Source organism: Epinephelus fuscoguttatus, linkage group LG4 (genome assembly GCF_011397635.1).
Source record: "Epinephelus fuscoguttatus linkage group LG4, E.fuscoguttatus.final_Chr_v1".
Taxonomy (NCBI): Eukaryota; Metazoa; Chordata; class Actinopteri; order Perciformes; family Serranidae; genus Epinephelus; species Epinephelus fuscoguttatus.
This window is the reverse complement of record NC_064755.1, coordinates 3,447,512-3,462,604: the sequence shown is the minus strand read 5'-3', so window position 1 is coordinate 3,462,604 and position 15,093 is coordinate 3,447,512. Positions and strand designations below refer to the sequence as shown.

The 15,093-nt window shown below is 39.4% G+C and overlaps 1 protein-coding gene across 1 annotated transcript in view; it reads left to right on the top strand.

Moving 5' to 3' along the window:
• Positions 1-220: 220 nt before the first annotated feature.
• Positions 221-15,093, top strand: part of LOC125887526 (anoctamin-1-like) — a 147,223-nt gene continuing 132,350 nt past the window's right edge. The window contains exons 1-2 of the mRNA XM_049574418.1: positions 221-623; positions 14,301-14,708. Of these exons, the coding sequence (XP_049430375.1) occupies positions 519-623; positions 14,301-14,708 (513 nt within the window). The 5' untranslated portion in view covers positions 221-518. The remainder of the gene's footprint in view (positions 624-14,300; positions 14,709-15,093) is intronic.

The window sequence follows — 15,093 nt, the reverse complement described above, 5'->3', positions numbered from 1 at the left end:
TTCAGTATGTGAGCCATGTTGTTGTTTCTCTCACATGTAATTCATCACATTTGCAGTGATTAGTCGCCACTGGCAGACAGAGAACCAGAGAGACGTTGGGTGTACATTGGGGTGGCTGATCTTGTGGTGATTACAGTTGAGTAGTGACTGATAGAGTGAGGGAGGGCACCTTGTGTTCATCAGAGTTTTATCGTTGTCTAAGTTTAGATCTTGGCTCACAGACGGCTTCTCAAGTAACAAGGCTGCAGGCTCACTCCAGCCACTCCACACTGAGACAGAAACAGAGCTCCACACAGAGCTTTAAAGGGAAATGAGCAAACCAACAGAATAGTGGTAAGTCACAAGAAAATAAGAGGAGAGGTAGGAGAGGGGCCGTGAACACCAGATGCTATCACATAACATTTCAAACAGGAGACACAGACGGAGACAGACGACAAGCACAAACCGGATCATTCTCTTCAGAAACATCTCTTGGCCACATCAGTTTAACTCTGCTGTCTACCTGCTGGGACTGGACAATGACAGAGGACGCAGAAGTGGGAGTCGAACTCTCCCAGACCTCTGGGTCTGAGCAACAGGGTCCACATTTCCTACAAGATGTCATCTTCCATGGCAAGTTTAAGGTGAGTTTCTCCACAAGACAAACAGAGCAGGCTAACAGTGATAGAGCAGAAAGAGGGATAAGACAGAGCCACTGAATGGATTTTTACTCTTCAGTTATTAAAGCCTTGACCAATAAACCTTGTAATGGGCCTATGATTGAACTTTTTCTTATATAGCATACATGATGGATGTCATTAAGATCTGACAGAGTTGACAAAAAGTTTTATATTTATTAATTTTACAGCAGTCACAGTGAGTAGCTATTTCGTCGTCTATTTTATCATTGCTAAGAATTCTCTTAATGCTAATCAAAATACTAATTTTTAATCCATAATTCTTATTTAGTTATGACCTGTTATGATTGAGACACACCTGATAGCAATATTATTATATGAATTTATATAAAACAACAACAACAACAACAAACACACACACAAACAAACAAACAAACAAACAGAGAACTTACCAGTACCTGAGCAGCATTCACACCTTTTTGGAAACCAGGAAGTGAGACAGGAGTCCTTGTGATACAGGGAGCCCCAGGAATGAGTCCCAAAACTCGGATATAAGAGAGCATTTAAGCACTCCCAGTTCCCTTGTTTCAAAGTCAGTGGGTTTTTTGTTTGATGTCTGAAATAAGGTCTGTATTTAACAGAAGCTTAATAGACTTTTACGCTTTGTTCTATGACATGAAATACATCAGTAAATATGAAGCTTTTATGTTTCTTAAAAAGGCAGTTGCTAACAAGTGGCTAAATGAGACTACAAACATCATCCAACATGGCTTTACAGCTGCGGTAGAGATGTTAAATCATGCAACTACAGTGTAGATCGTTTATAGCCTATAGCTTTTTTCCTGTTGGCAATTGCATTTACACTTCAATAATCCTAAAAGTGATGTTCACATATCAGATTATCTTTCTGAACAAAATGTTTAAGTATCATAAATGTTTAGTTGCCACAGAGCTTATTTACTGCAGTGATCCAAAATCCAATAGAAAATTGGATAGGCTTTTTGAGGGGGGAACCAATGTGACGCTAACTTCCGCCCTGGCCTACAGAAAAACCTAACCCCTTGTTATCTTGCAGAAACCTGTTTTTGCAGAAATCTGACAGAATTGACAAAAATCTGGGATTCATGTTTCAAGGGCCACCATTTTCATAAAAAAAAAAAAATATTTTAAAACAAAGATGATTATAGGACTACATTTTTACACCAATGTTATCAGGACGTACTGTTAGTTTTAGAGTTTGGAGGCTTTTAACATATTATTTTAATTGTTTGAAGTTGTGAAGCTTAAAATTTAAAAAAAAATGAAAGCAGATAAAAATATTTCAGAAATCATATTTATTGTCATTTAAAAAATAATGTTTCATTATGTTGATGAGTTATAATTTTAAGTTTGTTTTTTTTGTTGTTGTTCTTTTGTAGGACATGATTTGTCCTAATTCTCAAGAATGGGTGTATTAGTTAAAAAAAAAATTCCACCTTCCAACATATGTTGATTACTTTAAACTAAGAGTTAACAAAATTGTTGCATTTTACAATGGAACATAAAGTACACCAAGTTTTCAATCTCTTAAACCTCATTGACTTCAGTCAAAATAAACTCATGATCAGGCCTAAGCGGAATCTGCAGATTTTTAAATTGTTTTCAGCAGTTATTCAAATTGAAAATCTGCGGAACCCACAAAATGTTTTTATTAGGGGCCAGGCAGCCTAAGCTGCCAGGACCCTATTGTTTTGTTATGTTCTTCTTCTTCCGAGGAAATCATACTTCCCATGCACGAAAAATCACCAAACTTTGCACAAAGGTCCAGTCCCATGCCAGATTGCCTCAGCTGTAAACTCAAGCCAATAGTCCCAATGGTGGCGCTACAGCAAGCCTCTAAAGTTCAAAATTTTAGATTTGCAACTTTCACCAAACTGTAGCCCCAATACTGAAGAAACTTTTGTACATTTAAACCTATTAAAAATTATGAAGTCCATCACTCTGTTTTTTTTTTTCAAAAACTGTAAAAATTCTTAAACCTATCTCCTCCCACAATTTTTGCTGAATTGACACCAAACTTGCTACAGTGCATCTTCAGACTGTCCTACACAAACAGTCCACACAGATTTTTGATTTATCGAAAACTGAGCCTACAGTGCATCAAAATGTTTGACTTTAAACGGTATTGTAAACATATACATGCAAATTCTTGCTAAATACATTTTCAATGTTCATTAAAAAAATGACAAAATTTTGGAGTCATGGTAGATGATGTTTGGAAAATATCAGAATTTTATCTCAAAAACTGATTTTTTTTTTTTTTTTTACAGCATTTTGAATTTTAAACATCAGTTTTTCACTTACGGAGCCAATAAATCATTGTTACAAACAAATTACCAACATCTCCATGCTGTCTAGATGCAATTTGTGTATTTTTGGATTTTTGTCTTAATAACTGAATTTTTGACAGCCGTTTGAAATCTGCCTTTACACACTAACAGCTGCTGTCTTGCACACAGGTGACTGGCTTAGTCAATTTGTGAAGCTACATGTGACATTTCTGTTTGCCAATTAGCTCAGTGAGATAGAGGATGGTTCTTGGTGTTGAAGATTGTGAGTTCAAGCCTCAGCTTCTGGAACATTTCCATATGAGAAATCTACCCAAACTTTTCATGAAGGTCCAGTCCCATGCCAGATGTCCTCAACTGGAAACACAAGACAATAGTCCTGATGGTGGCGCTACAGCAAGACTCTAAATTTCAAAACTTTGAAAATTCATAACAAATCAACCATATGTGCAACAGCTTTGGAACTTTCACTTTGAAATTTGCTTTTCCATGGCATGGATGGCTACTGTCTGGCACCCTGATGCTTTGCCTAGTCAGTTTGTGAAGCCATACATGAACTGTCACTTGCCAATTAGCTCAGTGAGATAGAAGCCAGACCTCAGTCTCAGAAGTTGTGAGTTCAAGCCTCAGCTAAGGCAGAACAGACATTCTAATGTGAAAGTCCTATGTTCAGGCATCATGCTATGTGGATTAGAGACTACTAAGGTTAAAATAATTATGATCCAGGCAGTTAAGTGGAGAGACAAATACTCTTTATCAACACTTTTCCCTGTTATCCCTTGTCTCTTTTCCCTGTTTATTTGGCTTAGCTATCAGTCAATATGCAGAGTCTATCCAATAGCTACTTTTACGTTTTAAAAAATGTTTTCATCTTTGTCACCATGGATAATGTTTAGCTTTAAGCTAGATCAGGCCAGTTTGTTCATAATTGCTAGCAGTTAATGTTATTCTTACTTTCTTGTTCTTGAGTTTTTTCTTTTCTTTGTATATTATGAGTCTGATCACTTCAGGCACTCATCCACAATTTGAAGGGCATGCCATAATTATATGATGTAACTTCTATGTTGTGATATGCTTTGTTTTAGTGTGTGTGTTGCTCAGAATTGCCTAATTTTGCCTAAAATTGCCCGGCCCCGACCATTGCTGCGCAGCAGCTATAATTTTTGCTTGCAATGTGATAGACAGTATTAATTTGTGAAAACAATTGTTTTTGAACAAAACTGAACCTCATACAATACATCAAAACCTAAAATTACTTCAAGCAGGCTAAACAAACTGCTTAGCAGATTTTAATAGAAACTTTGAATCAGAAATCTGATTTAATCATGAATACTTAAAGAAAAAACGTTTGTCGGAAAAGTCAATCAACAAAATGTGGGGCACAAAACCAGTAAAATGAAAGGTTCAATTTTGATCAGGTAGAACAAAAATGAATTTGCCAATCTATTACCAATCTACTAACAGTAAATAAGTAAGTGCTTCTCACTACACCACTAACTTTGATTTTAACACTAACTGAATACAACACATGATTATCGCATCCATGCAGGAGGTGGAGGAGACACTGACAACATTTTTTTTTTTTACAAGCAGCATCTACTATATTCATAAAATCTGCCAAAAATCTATGGAGTTCTGTGGACGCAGATTCCATATGAGCCCACTCATGATGTTTTGCCACATAAATGTACACTCCTAGAAGACATTCGATATTTTTCATTTGATGGAATGGAGCAACCAAAAAAACAAGAAAAACAAAACAAAACAAAACAAAACAAAAAAAAAAAACAAAAATGGAAGCTTCTGCCTTCCTCAGAAGTGTCACTTGGTGATGGTTGTGACGCATCTTTATCAGCTGATCTGTCAATCAGCTGATATTAGGGAAGCGTGACACTTCTGCGGAATGCGGAAGTTTCCACCGAAACATGTCAAGGTGTGCAACATCCTAATATGTCTGAGATAAAAGAACAACTAAAGCCTTTGTTAGAAACTAAAGACATAATGAATACCATTGAACCTTAAAGTGTTAGGTTTCCCTGGACAGTGTTGATGCTTTCTCATTCTGAATCACTGCTACCTCAATCCATAAGGAAAATCAGAGGAAAATTCATTCTGTTTACTGACAACAGAACTCACACCACGCTTAATGTAGCTGATGGATGACTCTTCTCTGGTGGTCTGGGCAGGAGAGAGCTCATAAAAGAAGAGCTGGATTAGAACAGCAAGAAAGGAAGGGACATGGGGCCTCCATGAAATGTACACATACAGATTTCATCTTAACTTTTGTCTATGAACGAACTAAGAGTACGTAATGGGTTCCTACAGGGTTACTTATTTCCTAAATATTAGCAAGTTAAAACGGCTTCGGCACATGGAGTTGACCAGTTTTAATGAAATGGTAGACACTGAAATATAAATTTTGTTTAGGAGAGACTTTTTTTTGAGACTTTTTTTGTCCCTGTCTTTACCTCAGAAACAGCAGCTGACAAATGTCTCACAACTAAATTTGTTTGATAGTCGTCCTGGAGCTTGACGAAGTTTTCTTTAAGGGTTAAGAAAAACTGACCTTGCGGAGAGTTTGGTTTGTCAGTTTTTCATCACATTTCCAAAATGGCTTGTTCTCCTGTTACACAAAAAATAGTCCATACCCACTGAGTGCACAGCTGCCCACGTACAGTTTCACATAGTGTGTGTTTGGGATACAGGTCATAGGAAATTGCAAATTAAATAATCAACTGAACCCAGAGCAATGTATTCAGACAGAGGCTTTGTGAATTTGATAGTACTACTGCTTTATTGAAAGTACAGTAGTACCATTGCCAATAGTGGGGTAGCTAGTGGGCTAAAACTATACATTAGTAGTTGAGGTAGCACGTTGAAAGGCAGATAGTTAAAGTGTTATGCTGTATTGACTTAAAAGTGGGGCGCACTGGTAGAATGACTGACTGACTGACAGAATGACACACTGACAGTTTCCGTGAGTACAGCATAGCATACCATACCATGACTTAGTGATACCAAAAATTAGAAAAACAAAAACATTCGGCCACAGGGGGAGCCACAGAGATCGGTCGCATTTTAGCCATTTTTAAGCATTTTTCTGTTGTTATCGCGCCACCCAGTTGCCAATTAGAGTTAAATTTCTCCAGTCACCTTGAGGCGTCCTGTTCTACATATCTACCAAGTTTAGTAAAAATCGATGTTGGTTAGGCCTAGATAGGAAATGAGCTCTCTAGCGCCCCCATTTTGTTTGATGGGGTCAATAATGGAGGGGTCCCCTCAGATTATGTGTGGTCATATGCCTACAAAGTTGCGTGGTCATCAGTGAAACCCTTGAGATGTTATACACCTTTATGTGATGAGCCACGCCCTCCACAATATTCATTGCCTTATAGAAGCTCAGTTTTAGTCAGTTTTCCAACTTTTGCCAAGAGGGAACTTTAGATATTGGTCTCTGGATTATGTTCACTGAGTTTCATGCAGATCGGTCAAACTTCCTAGGAAGAGATTGATTTGAAGTGTTTTTCAAAAAATTCAAAATGGCGGGAAATCTATATAACCGGAAGTTATGGGTTCTTGAGGCAAATTTGTTCCTCGTGAGGAGAGGCACGTGTGCAAAGTTTCATGTCTCTACGACACACAGGGCATGAGATATGTCCATTCAAAGTTTGCAATTTCAATCGGTTGCTATAGCGCCCCCCTTTGGCCAATTGATGTAATATTGCTTCATTCCCATCCTCCCATGACCCTCTGCACAGTGATCCTGGTCTTCCTCTTGTGTCCTGTGCCGTGCCAGACAGCTGACAGATTTTTCTTTGGTTGCTAATTTTAAATAACATCGCTATTTTCACTTCCAAACGTGATACACAGGCCTGTCACCCTACTGCTTAATTATACACCTACCCAAATACTTGATCTCAATCAGAATTGAATGAAAATATGACAAGACAGATTTGATGACATTGTTACTGCCTGTGTTTAGATATCTAACAATTTAGCTTTGTTAAATGAAAAAAAGAGTTTTGTAGAAAATGTTGTCTTTATTATGTAAGGCGTAAAAAAAATTAGTTATAGTACCAGTACTGAAACTTGGGTATTGTATTGGCAATAAAACAATAATTAAAAACAACAACAACAACAATAATCAGGCATATTTAGTGATATGTTCAAAAGGTTTGAGTGTATGCCTGACTTGGAATTTACCAAAGCCACTGATGGTACCTGAGGTGCCAGAGCTACTTTCAGAATCATGGCCATGATGTGAGGATGAGACCATTATTTCAGCAACTCATTATTGCACTTCCATTAACAGACAGATTAAAAAAGAATGGTCAAAATTGAACACCCCAGCCACTAGGATAGATGTTGGCATTGTACTTATCTGCAAACCAAGAATAAATTACATTTTCATGTTAGTATGTAGCTGATACATTGAAACTTTATATTTCAACATTGCTATGATTGCGTTTAGGTACAAACACTGCTTGGTTAGTGTTAGGAAAAATAATGATTTGCCTTCAAATACCCATTTTGGTGGCAATACCCCAGCTGGAAATGCAATGATGTCTCACTAAATAACAACTGCTTTACATGACACTATCCCCGGTGGAAACAAAGTGATGGGTTGCTAAAAAAACACCCTTGTTTGGAGACTTAAAAGATGCTGAAAACACAGCTATTATCTCTCTAAAAAACAACCGCTTTTCATGCCACTATCCCTGATGGAAACACACTGATGGGTTGCTAAAAAAAACACCGGTGTTTGGAGACTTAAAAGATGCTGAAAACACAGCTATTATCTCTCTAAAAAACAACCGCTTTTCATGCCACTATCCCTGATGGAAACACACTGATGCGTTGCTAAAAAAAACACCGGTGTTTGGAGACTTAAAAGATGCTGGAAACACAGCTATGTCTCACTAAAAAACAGCATGGAAGTGCCAAAGAAGTCCCAGCTGACACTGAGTGAGATGCAGGGTACACCCTGGACAGGTCACCAGACTATTGCAGGGCTGACACATAGAGACAGACAACCAATCACGCCAACATCCCCAACCTGCATGTCTTTGGACTTTGGGCAGAAGCTAGAGTACCTGGAGAAAACCCATGCTGACATGGGGAGAACATGCAAACTCCGAAGGGCACCCTCCTGGGATTGAACCAGGAGCCCTCTTGCTGTGAGACACCACCGTGCCGCCCCAAGTCAGAAACAGTGCAGCCTTTTCATACTCACCACCTGTAGCTCCAACGTGAAAATGAGATGAGCTGCAGCATATATGAAATCTTAATAATGACAAAAGCATCCAGGATAATTGAAGAACAATTCAATCTGCTAAATCATTTCTTTAGAGGAAAACCACTCTGTTGGTCTTGCTGAGCACCACAACAGTCCACAGTCTGATTTTTCTTTTCTCTCACAACTAGGGCATTAACAGAAAAGTCGATTTGTCGACGTGTCGACGTCAGTGGCACAAGTCGACCCCCCCCCCCCCGGAATGCAAATGCTGCCTCTGATTGGCTTACGCTGATACTTTATTCTTGAAGTGAACATACTTGGGCGCATAGACCGCGGAACCGAGGGGGCCAGGGGGGCCAAGGCCCGGGTAACTTTTGTACTCTGACTCTGCATTGGGATTCGGTCTTGCCGGGTCCCGCAGGTCCCCATTAAACAGTAGAAGAAGAAGAAAAAGAAGAAGAAGAAGAAAAAGAAGATGTAGCCTAGCGACAGGATGTCAACACAGGAACTTGGTGCACATGCATGAGCGTTTCCACTCCATATTTATTCATAAATGGACGAATATGCCCTGAACCAGCTTTCATACCAATTTGCCGCTTGCTCCACCTGTCTGTCTGTCTGTCTGTCTGTCTGTCAGCTCCATCTGTCATGAGACAAACATGAAAGAAGACGTGCAGTTTATTGTGTTTCACCAGCGACGAGCTGTCATTACGAGCGACTATTACGCACGTCTGCGCGCTCTTTATAAGTCACTGTGTGAACCTATGTTGCATAATAAAGATTTGCCCCCACGTAATTTTTAACCGCCCCCTCAGTAACTTCATCCTGGCGCCGGGCTTGCCTTAACCTCAATCACTGCGTGATTATATAAAGGTAGAAAAATAAATAAATACAGAGGAGGAGAATAGATTATGAAACAGCCTTTATTTCATTAAAAACTAAATGAAAACAACGAAATAGGAGCGCTATTCCTGACCAGTGTGTCAAAAGACATGCAGACCAGGGAAACAAAACAAACAACCCCATGAATCTCTTTATTAATAGCTGATAAAATGACATGTTTTCTCCTGCGGGACGGGAGAAGACACAAAATCAATGCATCTCTATTACTGTGCGGGCATAAATTCTCAGACTTTTGTGGGAGCGGGCGGGAGTGGACATACACATTTCGGTTGCGGGCGGTAATGGTCAGAAATTCAGCGTTCTGGTTACTTTTCAGTAACTGCGCAGCTGCGCTTGTTTTGTTGTTGGGTGTGTGTGTGTGTGTGTGTGTGTGTGTGTGTGTGTGCAGCTCTGCACATCAATCTGATATGAGTGCTGACTTGTGATGATAATGAATATGATGTTGATTTAGATTCAAGGCAGCAAGATGAGTTTTGGTTGTGGTTGTGGACTGGATGTACTTTGTTGTTTGCTATAGTTTCATCTGTGCGTTTATGTGTAAATAGGCTTGGCCTGTTGTGTGTGGATGTTAGGGTGGGATCAGAGGGGTTAATCTGAGCAAGCATGTGTTCGTGTTCATGCGTGTACTATAGATGTGACTGTGTGGCGTTGGAATAAAAAAAAGTGCTCCCCAACGTCAGTAATATTGTCTGTTTCAATGCATATGCCCCCCCACCCCCTCCGCGTGACTTGAAATTATGCCCCCCCCCCCCCGTTCAGATGCGTTCCAAGGTCCATGCTTGGGCGTACTATAAGCAGAGCAGACTCCGCGAGGAATGTCCGCAGTCATTCAGGCTTTCATAGTCGAGCGCACTTCCGCGTTGTAGTTTCCTGTAAAAATGTCCGTGAGCGGAGTCTGCGCAGTCGTAAAATCTGAGCTTTGCGCGCACAGGGCTTGCCGACATCCGCTTTGAGTCCGCGTGGAGATACTTCACTTTCCTCCGCCGTGTCAATGTGATGACGTCATCAAATGACTTGTCAACTCGACTTCGACTTTATTGACAGACAAGTTGACCTGAAAAAAATCAAAGTCGTTAATGCCCTACTCACAACTTACTTTGGGCTGAGTGCAAGAATCACACTGGCTGCAGAGCACATTAACCAGACAACAGCAACATTTCATTTTAGCTGTTATGGAATTGACATTAATTATCTACAGCTGACAGTGATGTTTGTAATTTTAACTGGCTCTGAGTGCGCCATAAAAATAATAAGCTGCTATGAGAATGTTATCTGCAATCCTCTTTGAAGGTTCAGTAAGAGATTTGTTAGGGTAGAGTTTAGGTAATCCAGGTATTTTAAAACCTCAAACTGGATGCAACATGGAACCAACTTTTGGTATCTTGCCCATGGCGAGGAAACTGATCTTCAAGTGTAAAATGGGTGGAGCTCCCCTTTAAATATTGGTGTGTGCTCACTGTGTAGTTTGATCTGTAGACACCTTCCCTCAGATCTGTAGCCAGACGTTATAAGTAGACCAGATAAGGAGAAATACTCTACGCTCAGGTCACGACACAGCTCATAATTCACACACTATTTATGTCTCATATAGAATTTACTAGGAAGTGCCACAGTAGGCACAACAGCTGCCCCCTACTATGACACCCAACTTCCCCCAGGCTCCTGAAATCATCACTTTTATTCACCAGGTCTCTCAGATTCCTGAAATGTGTCAGAAATTCAGAAGTCATACAGCTGCTTTCACACAAGCAGAAACAAGACTGAAACTAAAGCTAAATCCAAATGTCTGAAGTTCACTTCACTCACAGACTTGCACATCAAGGGTAATGAGCCCCAAATTGCCCGATTGGCTGTGTGTTTAAACAGAGTTTGTGTGAATGTATGTGAAGTGGATGAATGTGACTCTCTAGTAGGAGTGTAAATGACCAGTTTCATCATGGTACGATATTTATTTACTAGACTAAGATACAACATTTGACAATATTACAAAGTCTGCCACGACACAATTTTGATATGATGTGATATAGACACCTGCGATTGATATTAGACGATAATACATGGCCATGAAACACAATCTGTTACAGAAGAAGCTGCCACCCCTTTCTTTTTTATTTTAGGGCAAAAAAATACAACAAATAAAAAGTAAATAATTGTAACTAGTTAGGTGCAGTAAAGTTTACTTTACACTGACTCCACATAAAACAGCACATGGGATAAATTAACCTTTAGGGCTTTCTGTCAGAGAGACCTTTCTGGAAAAAATCCTTTAATTTTGACCCAAACCATTGTCTTTTTCATTGAACTCCAGGTCTATCTGGCTTAAAACCCTGAAGACAAACTTCTCCAAACAGCCATAAAACATGGATAACAACATCTTTTAACAAAAGTATCAAATTCAGCTCAGTAATAACTGTCAAGGTTCATGGACAGTTGTTTTTTTGTGAGTCACCCATTATTAGCTTAGAATGTTTACATTGCATAAATTAACCTAGCGGCCAGTGGACTTTATTCCCTCTACTTATAGCTTAAAAAATTACATGTAACATTATTATTTTCTTACTCACTCATGCTGTTAAGTCAGTGTATCTCCTGATAGAACAGCAAATTTGAATTTCAGCCTGCATGCATGTTTTTTTCAACTGAACATTGTTGAAATAGAACAGCTAATGTTGCTGTAATGAGAAGTTAGCGGAGTGAGTAATTTTCATACATACAAAGCTGCCTAATATAATTTAGATCTGCCCTGTAAAAGAGTGTGTATAGCGCACTGAATGAGTGTTTGGTGCGAAGATGTTATTACCGTTTGTCATAAGAAAACACAATGCGCTCACTTGTAAGGTCGTCTTCACACCTAACACTCATTCAGTGCGCTACCAGAAAATTATTTAACGTGTCAATATCACAGGGTTTCCCCCGGAAAGGTTGCTGGACTGTGTGGTATTTATTCAGTTTTGGGAAATCACGATGTCTACAAAGTATAAGCTATAAGTACAAGTATAAGCTGCTACCAGTAAAATGACTGTCAAGCCAGCGGACGTATTAACTCCGTATCCTCAATGAACAGTCCATGAAAAAATTATTTTTTCCAGCAGATATCTTAGTTACAACATGATTGAGCTAGCAAAGCAGTTTTGTGTTGCTATGTGTGGTATTTATTCAGTTTTGGGAAATTCCAATGTTTAGAAAGCACAATCTCAGGGAGCGCCATAATCTGTGATGCATCCATATATCAAATGTGCACACCGCCCCCTACCGTATTAGATGGGTAGCACCATGGTCAGCTGAAGAAGAGTGGCTCCTGATGTCACTCTCCTGCGCCGCTCAGATTGCCAAATCATTTTCGAATTATGGTCACTATTTTGCAGGGCAGACCACAAAAATGAAATAGCAATGTCTTCTTTGTTTTCTTTTTGATTATGGCATAAAATGTGCAGTCTTGAAGAAGAAAATGCAAATGCAATAGGCTGATTGATTATTCATTTTATTTATGAGTGAAATAATGCAGCCACATTCTTAAAATGAAAAAGCATTTCTGTAAATGCATTTTAATTTTCAAATTTTACATTTCAAATTGAATTTTGGTATCTATTTGCTGGGGCATATTTTGAAAATTAAATCTCAAATGACTTTTTCTTTTTCATTTTAATTAAATAAAAGAATGAGCAGTCTTGAAGAAGAAAATTAAAATGCAAATAGGATGATTGATGATTAATTTTATTTATGAGTCAAATAATGCAGCCACATTCTTAAAATGAAAAAGCATTTCTGCAAATACATTTTAATTTAAATATTAGTCACAATTCGCTTCCATACCTTAAAGGTAGGGTCTGGAGGATTTTCCAGTTGCTGTTTGTAAACACACATTCAAATTTGGCCCCTCCTATCAGGCTCAACTCTCCCGGTTGTACAGAGCCCGGAGGTACGGAAGAAGGCTTCACAGAAGAGGTTCAGACAAGGCTCACGCTGGTGCACGCTCGGGCACGGCACCTGCGCTCTCTCATTGGCTGGGGAAATCTCCACCCAGAAGTGGTCTGAGCTCACATAAACATCAAAATACAGTTAAAGGGCAGGAGCTCTGCAAACAGAGTCACCACCACACATGAGTAGAAGCCCATAGGTGATGATTAAGCAGGATTTCATTTGTATATGTCTATATTTTGTTTTGTTTGAAAATCCTCCAGATCCTACCTTTAACCAAAACATAGTTGCCATGTGTAGATATTGTTTAAAGTGGAAATTTATTGGTATTGTTATAAAGAAGCTTACAAATTTGTCCAAGATCAACACTGATGTGTTATGACAGGATTGTAATTATGTCAAAGAAAACAGCATGGCCTTTTTTCAATGACTAAAATGAGACTGCAGTGTGGGCCTTGGCATAGGCATTATAGGTGAATTCTAAGGCACCGTCATCCATGTGCGGTGTCAGTTTATAACGGCACTAGAGGCATCAGTTTGAAACGCTGCTGGTAACAACGTTTTGCAGCTGTATATTATGCTGCCAGGTGGTGTCAGTTTGAAGCGCCGCTGGATGGGTCCAGCAGACCCTGGACTTTCACTTGAGAGCCTTCTGCTTGCTTGTGAATGTTGAGCCAAACCTTACATAAGGAAATATATATAGCTAAATATGAGGGGTTTTACCAATGTGAGTTTATTTTGAAAAAGACTGTAAGTATCTAACAAGCACAAACTGTACATGTCCTGTGAAAACGGAAGTGTATTTTGAAAAGACACAATGCAATTGACAGTGGTAAATGACATTGCGTCTCTGAACATCAACAACACAGGAGGATACCTAGCGCGTCATATTTAGATGTGAAAGCCCACTGGCTAAGTAGCAATATTTGACAATTTGGGATGAGAATGTGTTGGTTAAAAGCTATGAACTAACTCATTAAGCTGCCTAATATAGTGAATGAAAACATCCCTGGTTTGACAGCTGGACACCATTGTTGGATGTTATTCCCCATCTCTCTACTGTCAACTTTACTGAAGTCAAAATAATACAAAAATCTATAAAATATAATATAAATATAATAATATAAATAGAATGAGAGACATGTTACTCTGATAATAACATGTATTGTAAATCATTTTGTCATGACAATTGCTTTTGCCATAGTTTTGCTTTACTTTGTTAGAACACGTTTTAATATTTTGACAAACAAACACGTCTGCCTCTTTCTTCCCTCTCTGTCTTCATGTGCATGCCGTCAGCTTCTGAAGGCTCTAACCCCAGAGGAAAACACCCACTGCCAGCACGGACTCTACTTCCAGGATGGTCAGCGGCGTGTCGACTACGTCCTCACCTACCCTGTAAAGAAGCCGTCCAGCGGCCGCTCCAGCCGACAGTCAACGCACTTGCTCACTGAAAATGCTGTCGCCCGCAGCCTACGCCGTGCTCCCCACAGCCGTGATCCCCATAGCCGTGATGAAAATCTCCGACATCACCAAACACAAAAGGCGAGAGACTCATCATCCCTGCCGTCGTCACCGGTGGCCGATGTGGAGCTGGGCTGTACCGGAGAGACCCTCAATGGTCAAGAGGATCACAAAATGTTCAGGAGGGAGGAGTTTGAGGGAAAACTAAGAGACATGGGGCTGGAGCTGGAGAAAGATGAGGATGTGAGTTTACACATTTTTTCATTATTTATTCCAGACACTCTCAACTCAGTAGAAAATGTATTTCTGGTAGTCTCTGTAATGTACCTTACAGACATGTTTCTGTTTAAAGGTCCAGTGTGTAGGAAATTAAGTCTGACAAGTATGTTTGCTGTAGTTTATAATCACCTTAAAATATGAATCATGTTTTTTTTAGCTTAGAATGAGCCATTTATATCTACATGGGGAGTGAGTTCTTGTCTATGGCATGGATGTATAAAGACACTTTGATACAGAGTTGGAGGTGGGGCCCTGTTCATTTCTATGAAAGATTGTCAGTGGTACCAGGCCCCCAGGAACACTGTTTAGCCTTGCTTCCAATTTCCCTAGTGCTGACTCACTGTATTTT